General features: G+C 40.0%; 1 protein-coding gene across 1 annotated transcript in view; it reads right to left on the bottom strand.

Moving 5' to 3' along the window:
* Positions 1-8,909, bottom strand: part of LOC128660709 (valacyclovir hydrolase) — a 103,399-nt gene extending 94,490 nt beyond the window's left edge. Inside the window, exon 1 of the mRNA XM_053714670.1 lies at positions 8,741-8,909. Within this exon, the coding sequence (XP_053570645.1) occupies positions 8,741-8,802 (62 nt within the window). The 5' untranslated portion in view covers positions 8,803-8,909. The remainder of the gene's footprint in view (positions 1-8,740) is intronic.
* Between the last annotated feature and the right edge of the window lie 5,551 nt (positions 8,910-14,460).

Raw genomic sequence — 14,460 nt, 5'->3', positions numbered from 1 at the left:
ACATTTTGCAGCTTTCTTGTTCTTAATGTTCATTCACAGTGGTTACCTTGTAAATGACAGTCACAGTGGTTACCTTATAAATGACAGTCACAGTGGTTACCTTATAAGTGACAGTCACAGTGGTTAGCTTATAAATGGCAGTCACAGTGGTTACTTTAATAATGAAGGTCACAGTGATTACCTTAGAAGTGACAATCACAGGGTTACCAGGTGACAATCAGCATAATCCACTGTGAATGAACATTAAGAACAAGATTACCAGCCTGCAGCTAGACCCTTCTCGTACATTTTTCAGCTTTCTTGTTCTTAATGTTCATTCACAGTGGTTACCTTATAAATGACAGTCACAGTGATTACCTTATACATGACAGTCACAGTGATTACCTTATAAATGACAGTCACAGTGGTTACCTTATAAAGGACACTCACAGTGGTTACCTTATAAGTGACAGTTACAGTGATTACCATATAAATGACAGTCACAGTGATTACCTATAAATGACAGTTATAAGTAGGGTTGCCACCTTTTGCCCAGAAAATTCCTGGACACTTTTTAAGTGGGCGTGGAGAGGGTGTGGCTTGGGGCGTGACATGGGCGTGGCTTGGGCGTGGCTTCTCACGACCTTTAAATTCATTATGAAATATTTTTTTTTTATATATACACTCACACCAGTGATGTGCAGTCACTAGAGGCAGGTGAGGCAGTGCTTCACCTCTCATATGGGCAAAAATATATTTTTTTTATTGGCTTTAAAAAAAAAATGTAATTTTTTTTTCCCAGCATTTTTTTTTCTCACAGCTATATGTTGTGCAATGAAGAGGCACAAGCAGGTCTGCCCACCATTACACAACATGCTGCACCATCTACTGGATGCAAGTGGTTAAGATCATTGCATGGCCCATTAACTGCTTATTTGAGGCAGTCCTATTTGGGCTGAACCAATCCAGCAAGAGGCATTAGTAAGTGGAACATAGGGTTGGGGCTGGATGTTAAATCATAAAAAAACTTTCATATATTTTGTTGCTGTCCTGTGAAGCTGCCAGCTTTGCTAAAGTGAAAAAGAGAGTTCTGTTCTTCCCCTCTTAGTGCAGTGGAATGTGCCACTGTCACTTCCTGAAACCTTCCAGAGCAGGAGAGAGGCACAGAGAGCAGTGTTTCACCCACATCTTATTAAAGTAAGATTTTACTGAAAGCGATTCTGTTAGTGAAAATGATAATTTAATGAATGTGGTTTAGTGTTTGTTTACTCTTTTACAGCAGGGTCGTTTTTGTATTTTGTTTACTCAAACTTTACACCCACTAACTTAGCAGCTTGCCTCTGTACTTCACACTAAATTATAGACAAATTTTCTGAACTCTCTGTAGCTCTGCTGTTTTATTACTTTAAAATGCTGTGGTCCCTCTCCCCCCCCCCCTTGTGTGTGTGTGTGTGTGTCTCTCTCTCTATCTATCCATCTCTCTCCTTATGTGTTGTTCTCCCCCATGGTCTCTTTCTCTCTCTGTCTCTCTTCCTCCCCCTCTGACTCTCATCCCTTATGTAATGAAAGAATCTATAAGCATAATTTGCAGCATTAAAGTAAAAAGTATGTTTTAAACATATTTTAATGGGCATGGATTTCTAGATCTCATAATCAGAGCAAGCATTGTGTTATCTGGCAAGAGTTTCTGTTACAATCCTTTAAACTAAAATCAGATGTTTACTAAGTTGACCAGTTTTCCAAGACACCATTTAAAGGGACATGAAACCCATATGAAACCCATATGCAAATTTAAATATTTTTCCAATTTACATCTAATATCTAATTTTCTTCATTCTTTTGCTGTCCTTTGTTGAAAATCATATCTAAATATGCTCAGTAGCTGCTGATTGGTGGCTGCACATAGATACCTCATGTGATTGGCTCACCCATGTGCATTGCTATTTCTTCAACAAAGGATATCTAAAGAATGAAGGCGTATCCTGCCACTGCCTCACCAGCCTCTGACGTCACTGCACGTCACTGACTCACACACACACACATATATATATATATATATATATATATTTACACATAATTAAGCCCCCACAAAAAAAATGACCAGCAGACACTATACCAATCTCTGTTGTGATGATACAATTTTTTTAAATGTTGGTTTGCAGTTAGAAAATTGAGTGTTATAGTGATCACTAATCACTATAACACTCAATTTAATGATTTAATAGTATTAATATACACATACAATACAATACTATTAAATCACTAAATTGAGTGCTATAGTGGTTAGTGATCACTATAATATTCAATTTTTTAACTGCAAACCAACATTTTAAAAATTGTATCATATATGTATTAGTTAAATGGTAAGTTTTTAAATACAATAAAGAAAAAGGCAAGCACTGCGGCAGACAATTCCCATACAGGGAGTGCAGAATTATTAGGCAAATGAGTATTTTGACCACATCATCCTCTTTATGCATGTTGTCTTACTCCAAGCTGTATAGGCTCGAAAGCCTACTACCAATTAAGCATATTAGGTGATGTGCATCTCTGTAATGAGAAGGGGTGTGGTCTAATGACATCAACACCCTATATCAGGTGTGCATAATTATTAGGCAACTTCCTTTCCTTTGTCAAAATGGGTCAAAAGAAGGACTTGACAGGCTCAGAAAAGTAAAAAATAGTGAGATATCTTGCAGAGGGATGCAGCACTCTTAAAATTGCAAAGCTTCTGAAGCGTGATCATCGAACAATCAAGCGTTTCATTCAAAATAGTCAACAGGGTCGCAAGAAGCGTGTGGAAAAACCAAGGCGCAAAATAACTGCCCATGAACTGAGAAAAGTCAAGCGTGCAGCTGCCAAGATGCCACTTGCCACCAGTTTGGCCATATTTCAGAGCTGCAACATCACTGGAGTGTCCAAAAGCACAAGGTGTGCAATACTCAGAGACATGGCCAAGGTAAGAAAGGCTGAAAGATCTAATGACATGGCCTCCTTGTTCACCTGATCTGAACCCCATTGAGAACCTGTGGTCCATCATCAAATGTGAGATTTACAAGGAGGGAAAACAGTACACCTCTCTGAACAGTGTCTGGGAGGCTGTGGTTGCTGCTGCACGCAATGTTGATGGTGAACAGATCAAAACACTGACAGAATCCATGGATGGCAGGCTTTTGAGTGTCCTTGCAAAGAAAGGTGGCTATATTGGTCACTGATTTGTTTTTGTTTTGTTTTTGAATGTCAGAAATGTATATTTGTGAATGTTGAGATGTTATATTGGTTTCACTGGTAAAAATAAATAATTGAAATGGGTATATATTTGTTTTTTGTTAAGTTGCCTAATAATTATGCACAGTAATAGTCACCTGCACACACAGATATCCCCCTAAAATAGCTATAACTAAAAACAAACTAAAAACTACTTCCAAAACTATTCAGCTTTGATATTAATGAGTTTTTTGGGTTCATTGAGAACATGGTAGTTGTTCAATAATAAAATTAATCCTCAAAAATACAACTTGCCTAATAATTCTGCACTCCCTGTATGTCCCAGACATTGTCCCTCTATCTCAGACAGGGCTGTCAACGTGTGTCACAGACACTGTCTGTCCCTCTGTCTCAGGCAGGGCTTAGTGTCACCGTATATCACAGACAAGAATAAAACAAATGGATATTTGGCTTCACACACATACAGTATAATGTACCTCAGATTAATACGATTTGGCTCAGCTTCTCCTTTCGCGCCGATATGTTCAATCACTGTATCACATTCACAAGTCCCGCCCAACACCCTCTGATATCATAGGTTTGCATATCAAGCCTCGTTTCAAGCAACTGCTTATACACAGCAACCAATAGGAGATGGTATGCAATACGCATGCGCCGAACAGTCCCTTAGGTATTATGTAAAACAAAAAGCGAGAAAAGAACTGCAAGTTGAAGTGTGTCATGTGACTTCACCACCACCAGTGCTGTCATTTGTACATCTGTACTATTGTGTTATTGCCCTGGCGGCTCCAGCCGCCTACGTTTTAAAATAAAATCAACAGTGTTGTTGTGTGCGACAGGGGAAATGGGCAGACCGGGGCATTGGAGCCTAGTTCCGGGACACGGGACATACAGTCCCAGACCGGGACTGTCCCGGTGATACCGGGGCAGGTGGCAACCCTAGTTATAAGTGACAGTCACAGTGGTTACCTTATAAATGACAGTTAGTGGTTACCTTATAATTGTCAGTCACAGTGGTTACCTTATAAGTGACAATCACAGGGTTACCTTATAAATGACAATCAGCATAATCCACTGTGAATGAACATTAAGAACAAGAAAGCTGCAAAATATTTCGTTTTCAGAATGATTGTCTATAGGTTGTTTGTTACATTAAAGTTGATATAAAAAAAAAAGCTTTGAGTGGAGGTCAAATGTTTCCTGTCTAGAGTGGAGCTCCAGTCTGCAACTAGACAACTTTGGCTAGTTCCTTTCCAGCTGAAGAACCTGCAATGTCACAACAGTCCCATGACTGCAGTGATCACATGGTGCAGAAAGCTCCAGGAAGTAGGTTTGGAGACTTAAATCAACAGGAATGTAATTTGTGATCTCTGATTTATCAGAACATATTTAGTTAAAATCATTTTTATTGACACCTCTACACAACAATCATCAACAGCAGATAGATACATTAGGTACATTAGATACATCACAGCTACTCCCCTCCCTCTCTGCTACCCTTACCCCTATACTCACACACACTTTCAACCTCTCCCTCAGCACCGGTATATTTCCCTCATCGCTGAAACATGCACTGGTCACACCTATCCTCAAAAAACCTTCCCTTGATCCTACCTCCCCATCCAACTACCGCCCTATTTCCCTCCTCCCTCTTGCATGAAAGCTTCTCGAAAAACTAGTTTATGCACGCCTATCCCATTTCCTTACATTAAACTCCCTCCTTGACCCATTGCAATCTGGATTTCGTCCTCATCACTCCACAGAGACAGCAATTGTTAAGGTTACCAACGACCTACTTACAGCAAAATCAAAAGGCCACTTCTCTCTGCTTATCCTCCTTGATCTGTCCGCAGCCTTTGACACTGTTTACCACCCTCTTTTGATCCAAACCCTCCAATCCTTCGGCATCTGCGACACAGCCCTCTCGTGGCTCTCTTCCTACCTGTCAAACCGTACCTTTAGTGTAGCCTTCTCTGGGGCCTCCTCTGGATTTCCAAACCCACTCCGTGGGTATCCTTTGCTCTGTACAGAGCAAAGGATACCCACGGAGTGGGTTTGGAAAACAATTAAATTTGCAGACAAGATTTCTGATATACGGTAGAGATATGTTAATGAAATGCTATTGATAAAAAGCGTATTTGGGGAAGTTAGTTAGTAACAGGCATAGAAAATATTTACTTACAGTGGCCCTTTAAAGGGACATAATACTCATATGCTAAATCACTTGAAACTGATGCAGTATATTTATTTTTTTATTTTACCTCACAATCTCCTCAGCTCAGCAGAGTAAGTTCTGTGTAAAAAGTTATACTTCAGCTGCTGCTCAGCTGCAGGTAAAAAAAAATAAAAAAAATGAAGAAATGAACTGCAGCCAATCAGCATCAGCAGTGCTGAGGTCATGAACTCTTTTACTGTGATCTCATGAGATTTCACTTAAAGGGATACTGAACTCAATTTTTTTCTTTCATGATTCAGATAAAGAATGCAATTTTAAGCAACTTTCTAATTTACTCTTATTATCAATTTTTCTTCATTCTCTTGCTATCTTTATGTGAAAAAGAAAGTCCAGAACCCTGGACAGCACTTGTTTATTGGCGGATGAATTTATCAGCAAGGACAACCCAGGTTGTTCATCAAAAATAGGCCGGTATCTACACTTACATTATTGCTTTTCAAATAAAAATACCAAGAGAATGAAGAACATTTGATAATAGGAGTAAATTAGAAATTTGCTTAAAATTGCATGCTCTATCTGAATCACAAAAGAAAAAATTTGGGTTCAGTGTCCCTTTAACTCTCATGAGATTTCATAGTAAACTTCCTTTAAACTGAATAGGGAAATAACATGAGAGTGCACGAGGCTCAACCCTTTAGCTGTCCCGGGACAGACATACTGATTTGCTGCTTAGAAGTCCTTTACAATGGTATGAGGCTACTGAGGAACTTTTGAGGTAAAATATTTTTCTTTTTTACATAGAGATGTTCAGGTGATATTTTCTAGTCAGATTTTTACAGCTATGCTGCATCACTTTCAAGTGTTTCAACATTTGGGTATTATGGCCCTTTACGTATTTTTTCTTTGCTTATTGTGTACAAAAATTGTATTTTTTTTTTGTTTCTGTGAAGTGCCCAGGAGACAAAGCACTTTTAGAAGATAAATTCATTTTGCAGAAATAGCATATTATGTGATCACTCCTAAATTAATTATATATCAAATTAAATTTTCTGTGTCATTTTTTATATCAGGAACATGTTAAATAGCAGCAGTGAGCTCTTGTTTCCTAAATATTTCAAACAAATTTGAAGGGACGTTTTTTTTGTCTAGATAGAGGTAGGGTGACCACATTTCCAAACTGCCATTCAGGGATCCCCCCCCCCCAAAAAAAAAAAAAATGATTTTGATACCTTTTTTGTTTTTTGACAATTTTTTAAAGGGAAAAAAAAACAGTGGTCACTGCACAGCTCCTATGTAACTTTTACATGTGCAATGGGAACATGCAGAATGTTTGGGCATCACAGAGATTGGCACACACCAGATGCCCATGGGCAAGCATACAGAGATGCTGACTGGTGGGTACACGCTGTGCACAGCTTGTCTGTAGCTCTGACATGGGCACCGGGGACAATTTTTGGTTAAGACTGTGATACATACCTACAATTAAGATGTGAATTACATTATAAAGTGGAACCCTTTCAGAGCATAAGACACAAATGGTTTAGGGAAAAGATTATAGCAAAACATATTTCTGAGACAAGGCACTGGGCATAGAGCTCCCTGATACCTCAGTCAACCAGAGCCATAGGAGAACACGGGGTTTGAGAGAGATTAGTGAATGAGCCGCTCACATGCTCATGCTGCACACACAGATATAGCCGCCTTAACACGCCCCTCCTGCTCGCATACAAGCACCCTCTGCAGGCGGCTAGCGGCAATGCGGCAAGACACAGTCAGGTGGCTGCATTCCAAGCATCCCATTAATGCTGAGCAGATACATTGAAGCCTATATAATTAAAGGCCAGGTATGTTTGTCCGAAGCTGTCATGTGCAGTAGAGTCTGCGCGAGGACAAACATACCTAGCCGTAACGAAGGATCAGACAGCAGAGAGGGTGGGCGGGAGCGTATGTGGTGGAGCCATGGCTGGGTGGGAGGCTAGCGGGAGCGCACATGGTGGGGTAGGGTTGTCACCCAGCCAGTATTTTACCGGCACAGCTGGTAATTGGTGATTAGGAGCCGGTATTAGTAAAATACAGGCAATGCAAAAGCCGTTTTTTTTTTTGTAGCTGTCATGTTACAGATAGGCTACAATACGTTTTCTGTTGTTACACATGGCGTCTATTACGGACATAGAAACACCACGGTACCACAGTAACTATCTGCTCCTTAGGTGAGCAAGCTTCCCTTCACCTTGCTATGACGCACTTTACTCACTGCAAGAGGCGTGGCCTGGGGCGCGCGGGGGATCCGCAACACAGCAAGACTAGTACTGAGATGTAGGAGCCGTATATGCCTGTGCAGCCTGGACTGGGCAGGGAGGAGAATTTCCTATCTCAACTCTAGATGACTTGCTCATGTCACAGGAGAAGCTGCCAATGCCATGTCGAATTGTGAGCTGCTTTCCTCAACTTGGATTTCTGGACAAAAGCAACGAAAGTGACAGCATCCCTGAGGTAGCACTTAGGGCTCAAAACGCTGCTGTCATATAGTCTAGTGTGAGCCACAGAAAGGCCCAAACACTGGCAGATCCTTCATTTATTTTATCCTTTGCCCAGGAATTTGTCTGTTTCAGATTTACAATTTTTTTCTATTGATAGAAATGAACACATAGCTGAACAATACATACATGCTTTACATTATGTGTAAAGGTCAGGTGTATTCCATTAAATGCACTACAAAGCCCATGACCATAGATTGTGCTATATAGACAATAACACACAAAGGCGTGGAACCCTTTTTTTTTTTACGGATTACTCTTACTCCAAGGGAACATGATAAAAGGGAAACTATGGTTTTAAAAAAGGGTTCCACGCTTTTGTGGGTTATTCTCTATATCAGAATCTAGGCTCATGGACTGTGTAGTTTATCTTCTAATAATAATATCACTTTATTGGTAGAATTTGCAGAAATGCATTAAAGATCAACTTATCTAAATAGGAAACACACTGATTAAACAGCGCTACCTACTACTAGAGGGAGATCAATGACACAATAATATAAAAAAGGAAATAAGTTTATACTGCAAACACTTTAAAAATAGGTATACACTACCAAACATGCAAATAAAACAGATAAACACTGCAAATTATATGCAATTAACAAAATATTTCCCAGAATAGAAAACTATATCGTGAAGAACACAATGAACAAAGTAAATATAATTATATACGAGACCTGCTGCTGCCGCTTTACCGGTGGTGTCCTGCGTGCCTCCCGGAGTGCAATAGAATCCCAAAAATCTGTAGAAAAACAAAGTGCAAACAGACTCAAGTGTGGATTGATAGAACAAACACACCACACTATTAGATTGCACTTACAATGTGAAATGTTTAATAGGGCGTTTGTGATAAAACATCAGAGATCCGGATGAATCGTCCATAGACAGTTAAAATGAATATAAGTCCTTAAAACAAACTGTGCGAGTCCCTCAGGATTAGCGTCACAAAACCAGGCAGTTCAAACCCTTGCTGACTTCCGCACCCGCGGCTCTAGTTGCAATGGCCGTGTTGGAGTTTCAGATGCCGATGACGTCTCTATAGAGCACTACGGGTCCTCAGGGAGTCCAAAGTAAACCTCAACGCGTTTCAACCGCCAGCATGTGGTCTTTCTCAAGAGGTAAAGTGTATGCTTTGTCCTGCGGTACAGGCTAATTTATAGCCACAAGGCATATTCCATTGGTGCCGTGGTAACTGTCAATATCCTAGCCTGTTAACATGTTACACTCACATCCGTGCTAGACTGGTAAACATGACTTCAAAATACATATTATAAAAAAAAAAAAAAATTACATTTGTTAGATACATGCTGAATATGTTAAAAACCCTTAGCTAAAAGTAAATATTAAAATAAACACAAAGTTAATATTTAATATGTTTACAATCAATAGGCAATATAAAAACAATGCAAAAACATTATTGGAAAACTATATATCAAAACTATGAGACAGAACTATAAGTAAAAAACAGAACTATAAGTAAAAAACAGCATACAAAGTTTTGGTTGGCAATAATAGTATTCCAAAACTTATTCACTAAGCTGATATATTCGGGGGAACGGCCATTTCATTCCTCATTATGCTAAACTGATATATTAGGGAGAATAACCACTTCATTCATTATTACTAAGTTGATTTGATATTAATTTCTTAAAATAATTATATTGTAACAACATACATAAATAAGATTCATTTTAATCAAAATGATCAATTTCAAATTATTTTATTTTTTATTATTATTATATGATTAAAATTATGTATCAAATTTCCCTATCACCACTATCTACTCTATGGAGCAAGATAACCTCACATGAAGGCAGCCAAATCTAAATCCACGTTAAGACCATCTGGACACAGACAATTTAATTTCTGTATCCAGTAGGTCTCACGTTTACGGAGAGTTAACAATCTATTGTGTGTAGTCAGAGGTATCCAGTCAATGACCTGTACTTTCAAAGATCTAGAGTCTCCACCATGTACATCTCTGAAATGCCGGGGGACACTGTGATTATCCATTTTATTTTTGATATTATTAAGATGTTCAGATACTCTCCGCCTGATCTTCCTTTTGGTGCGACCCACGTACATTAGGTCACACCCACATGTTAATAAATATATCACATATGTGAAGTCACAGGTACAACGGCACTGGATATGAAAATTACGTGATTGGTCACTATTTGTGAAACTAGGTTCTTTCTTCACATGTTTACACATTCCACAGTTATATTTGCCACATTTGTATGTACCCTCTTTAAGGCTCAACCAATTACTCTTATGAGATATCACTTTATCTTTCTTTACAGGTTTTAATTTACAAGGGGCTAATAGATTCCTCAAATTTTTCCCTTTCCTAAAGGTGATTGAAGGATTTTCAGGTAGTGAGGATGCTAACAAACTATCTGATTTTAGAATGCCTCAATGTTTATTGAACACCTCTTTAATAATTTTATGTCCTTCATTAAAGGTCATAATAAACCTAATATGATCCTGATTGTGTTTGACATTATGGTGGCTTCTACCTCTCAAATCATGTTCCTCTTTCTTTAACAGGGAATCCCTTGTTCGCCCTAGAGCCTTAATTCTTGAGTTATCTATAATGACTGGATCATAACCTTTAACTATAAATTTATTAGCCAAAATGTCAGCATCTTTATTGAAGTCACTAATGGAACTACAATTTCTTCTCAATCTAAGAAATTGGCTGAATGGAATATTGTCTTTCCAATTACGTTGATGTGCACTCTTATAATCAATGAAGCTGTTTCTTTCAGTGGGTTTCCTAAAATTGGATACTGCTATTTTATTTTCATAGTTAATAAATAATCGCAAATCAAGGAATTCAATTTCGGTTTTTGAATGTTTTTCAGTAAATTTAAGATTATAATCATTGTTATTGATATATTTAACAAATTCATCAACCAAAGTGAAATCCCCCTGCCACAAGATTATCATGTCGTCAATATATCTGTGATATTTGACTATATTATTGCTAAATTTATGAGATTTCCAAATATATTCGTCTTCGAAGGTGTGCATATACAGGTTTGCATATGATGGTGCAAAAGTTGTGCCCATCGCTGTGCCTCTAATCTGTCTGTAATGCACACCCTCGAAGACGAAATAATTGTGTTCCAAGATAAATTGTATACACTGTAAGATAAATTGTTGATGGGCCATATTGAATCCCCATTTAACTAGTTCTATTTCTACAGCTTTAATCCCTTTATCATGTGGTATCAACGTATATAACGCCAACACGTCACAAGTGATCCAACAATAATTACTTTTCCATTCAACTCCCTCAAAGATCCCAATGACATGTGTAGTGTCCTTCAGGTAAGCCCTAGTGTTTTTCACAATATTTTGTAAAAAATAATCGATGTACTTAGAAACCTTGTCAGTGATGGAACAAATACCAGAAATAATGGGCCTACCTGTAGGACACTCCACACTCTTGTGGACCTTTGGAAGGTGATAAAAAACAGAATTTATGCTTACCTGATAAATTACTTTCTCTTGCGGTGTATCCAGTCCACGGCTTCATCCTTACTTGTGGGATATTCTCATTCCCTACAGGAAGTAGCAAAGAGAGCACACAGCAGAGCTGTCCATATAGCTCCCCCCCCCTAGCTCCACCCCCCAGTCATTCGACCGAAGGCTAGGAGAAAAGGAGAAACTATAGGGTGCAGTGGTGACTGTAGTTTAAATAAAAAAAATTTAACCTGACTTAATTGCCAGGGCGGGCCGTGGACTGGATACACCGCAAGAGAAAGTAATTTATCAGGTAAGCATAAATTCTGTTTTCTCTTGCAAGGTGTATCCAGTCCACGGCTTCATCCTTACTTGTGGGATACCAATACCAAAGCTTTAGGACACGGATGAAGGGAGGGAACAAGACAGGTAACCTAAACGTTTAGGTTACCTGTCTTGTTCCCTCCCTTCATTGCACTGCTTGCAAAACCTTTCTCCCAAAAATAGCCTCCGAAGAAGCAAAAGTATCGAATTTGTAAAATTTGGCAAAAGTATGCAGTGAAGACCAAGTCGCTGCCTTACAAATCTGTTCAACAGAAGCCTCATTCTTGAAAGCCCATGTGGAAGCCACAGCTCTGGTGGAATGAGCTGTAATTCGTTCAGGAGGCTGCTGTCCAGCAGTCTCATAAGTCAATCGGATGATGCTTTTCAGCCAGAAGGAAAGAGAGGTAGCAGTCGCTTTCTGACCTCTCCTCTTACCAGAGTATACAACAAACAAGGATGATGTTTGTCTGAAATCTTTAGTTGCTTGTAAATAAAATTTCAAAGCACGAACCACATCAAGATTGTGTAATAGCCGTTCCTTCTTTGAAGCTGGATTAGGACACAGGGAAGGAACAGTGATTTCCTGGTTAATATTCTTATTAGAAACAACTTTAGGAAGAAAACCAGGTTTGGTACGCAAAACTACCTTATCTGCATGGAACACCAGATAAGGAGAATTACACTGCAAAGCAGACAATTCTGAAACTCTTCGAGCAGAAGATATAGCTACCAAAAACAAAACTTTCGAAGATAATAACTTAATATCTATGGAATGTAAAGGTTCAAACGGAACCCCTTGAAGAACTGAAAGAACTAAATTTAGACTCCATGGCGGAGCCACAGGTTTATAGACAGGCTTGATTCTGACTAAAGCCTGAGCAAACGCTTGAACGTCTGGTACCTCTGCCAGACGCTTGTGTAAAAGCATAGACAGAGCAGATATCTGTCCCTTTAAGGAACTAGCTGACAAACCTTTCTCCAATCTTTCTTGGAGAAAGGACAATATCCTTGGAATCCTAATCTTACTCCACGAGTAACCCTTGGATTCACACCAACAAAGATATTTCCGCCATATCTTATGGTAAATTTTCCTGGTGACAGGCTTTCTAGCCTGAATCAGAGTATCTATAACTGAATCAGAGAAACCATGCTTAGATAGAATTAAGCGTTCAATCTCCAAGCAGTCAGCCGCAGAGAAACTAGATTTTTATGCTTGAATGGACCCTGTATTAGAAGATCCTGCCTCATTGGCAGTGTACATGGTGGGACAGATGACATGTCCACTAGGTCTGCATACCAAGTCCTGCGTGGCCACGCAGGCGCTATCAGAATTACCGAAGCCTTCTCCTGTTTGATTCTGATTCTGGCTACCAGACGAGGAAGAAGGGGAAACGGTGGAAAGACATAAGCCAGATTAAAGGACCAAGGCGCTACTAGAGCATCTATCAATGCTGCCTTGGGGTCCCTGGACCTGGATCCGTAGAGAGGAAGTTTGGTGTTCTAACGGGACGCCATCAGATCCAATTCTGGAATGCCCCATAGCTGGGTCAGCTGAGCAAAAACCTCCGGGTGGAGTTCCCACTCCCCCGGGTGAAAAGTCTGACGACTTAGAAAATCCGCCTCCCAGTTGTCTACTCCTGGGATGTGAATTGCAGATAGATGGCAGGAGTGATCCTCCGCCCACCTGATTATTTTGGTGACTTCCTTCATCGCTAGGGAACTCTTTGTTCCCCCCTGATGATTGATGTATGCCACAGTCGTGATGTTGTCCGACTGAAATCTGATGAATTTGGCCACCGCTAGTTGAGGCCATGCCTGAAGCGAGTTGAATATCGCTCTCAGTTCCAAAATGTTTATCGGGAGAAGAGACTCTTCCCGAGACCATAAGCCCTGAGCTTTCAGGGAGTCCCAGACCACACCCCAGCCTAACAGACTGGCATCGGTTGTTACAATGATCCACTCTGGTCTGCGGAAGCATATTCCCTGAGACAGGTGATCCTGAGACAACCACCAGAGAAGAGAATCTCTGGTTTTCTGGTCCAGTTGTATTTGAGGAGACAAATCTGCATAGTCTCCATTCCACTGCTTGAGCATGCACAGTTGCAGTGGTCTGAGATGTATTCGAGCAAAAGTGACCACGTCCATTGCCGCTACCATTAATCCGATTACCTCCATGCACTGAGCTACAGATGGCCGAGGAATGGAATGAAGAACTCGGCAAGTGGTTAAAAGCTTTAACTTTCTGACCTCCGTCAGAAATATTTTCATTTCTACCGAGTCTATTAGTGTCCCCAGGAAGGGGATCCTTGTGAGCGGGGACAGAGAACATTTTTCGATGTTCACCTTCCACCCGTGAGACCTTAGAAAGGCCAGAACAATCTCCGTGTGAGCCTTGGCTCTGGGAAAAGACAACGCCTGTATTAAGATGTCGTCCAGATAAGGTGCTACTGCAATGCCCCGCGGTCTTAGTACCGCCAGAAGGGACCCTAGCACTTTTGTGAAAATTCTGGGAGCAGTGGCCAATCCGAAGGGAAGGGCCACGAACTGGTAATGCTTGTCCAGAAAGGCGAACCTTAGGAACTGATGATGATCTTTGTGGATAGGAATATGTAGGTACGCATCCTTTAGATCCACGGTAGTCATATATTGACCTTCCTGGATCATAGGTAAGATTGTTCGAATGGTCTCCATCTTGAATGATGGAACTCTGAGGAACTTGTTTAGAATTTTTAGATCCAGGATTGG

This window comes from Bombina bombina, chromosome 5 (genome assembly GCF_027579735.1).
Source record: "Bombina bombina isolate aBomBom1 chromosome 5, aBomBom1.pri, whole genome shotgun sequence".
In the NCBI taxonomy this organism is placed as follows: Eukaryota; Metazoa; Chordata; class Amphibia; order Anura; family Bombinatoridae; genus Bombina; species Bombina bombina.
Note: the sequence above shows the minus strand (reverse complement) of the source record. Positions and strands in the feature narration are given on the sequence as shown.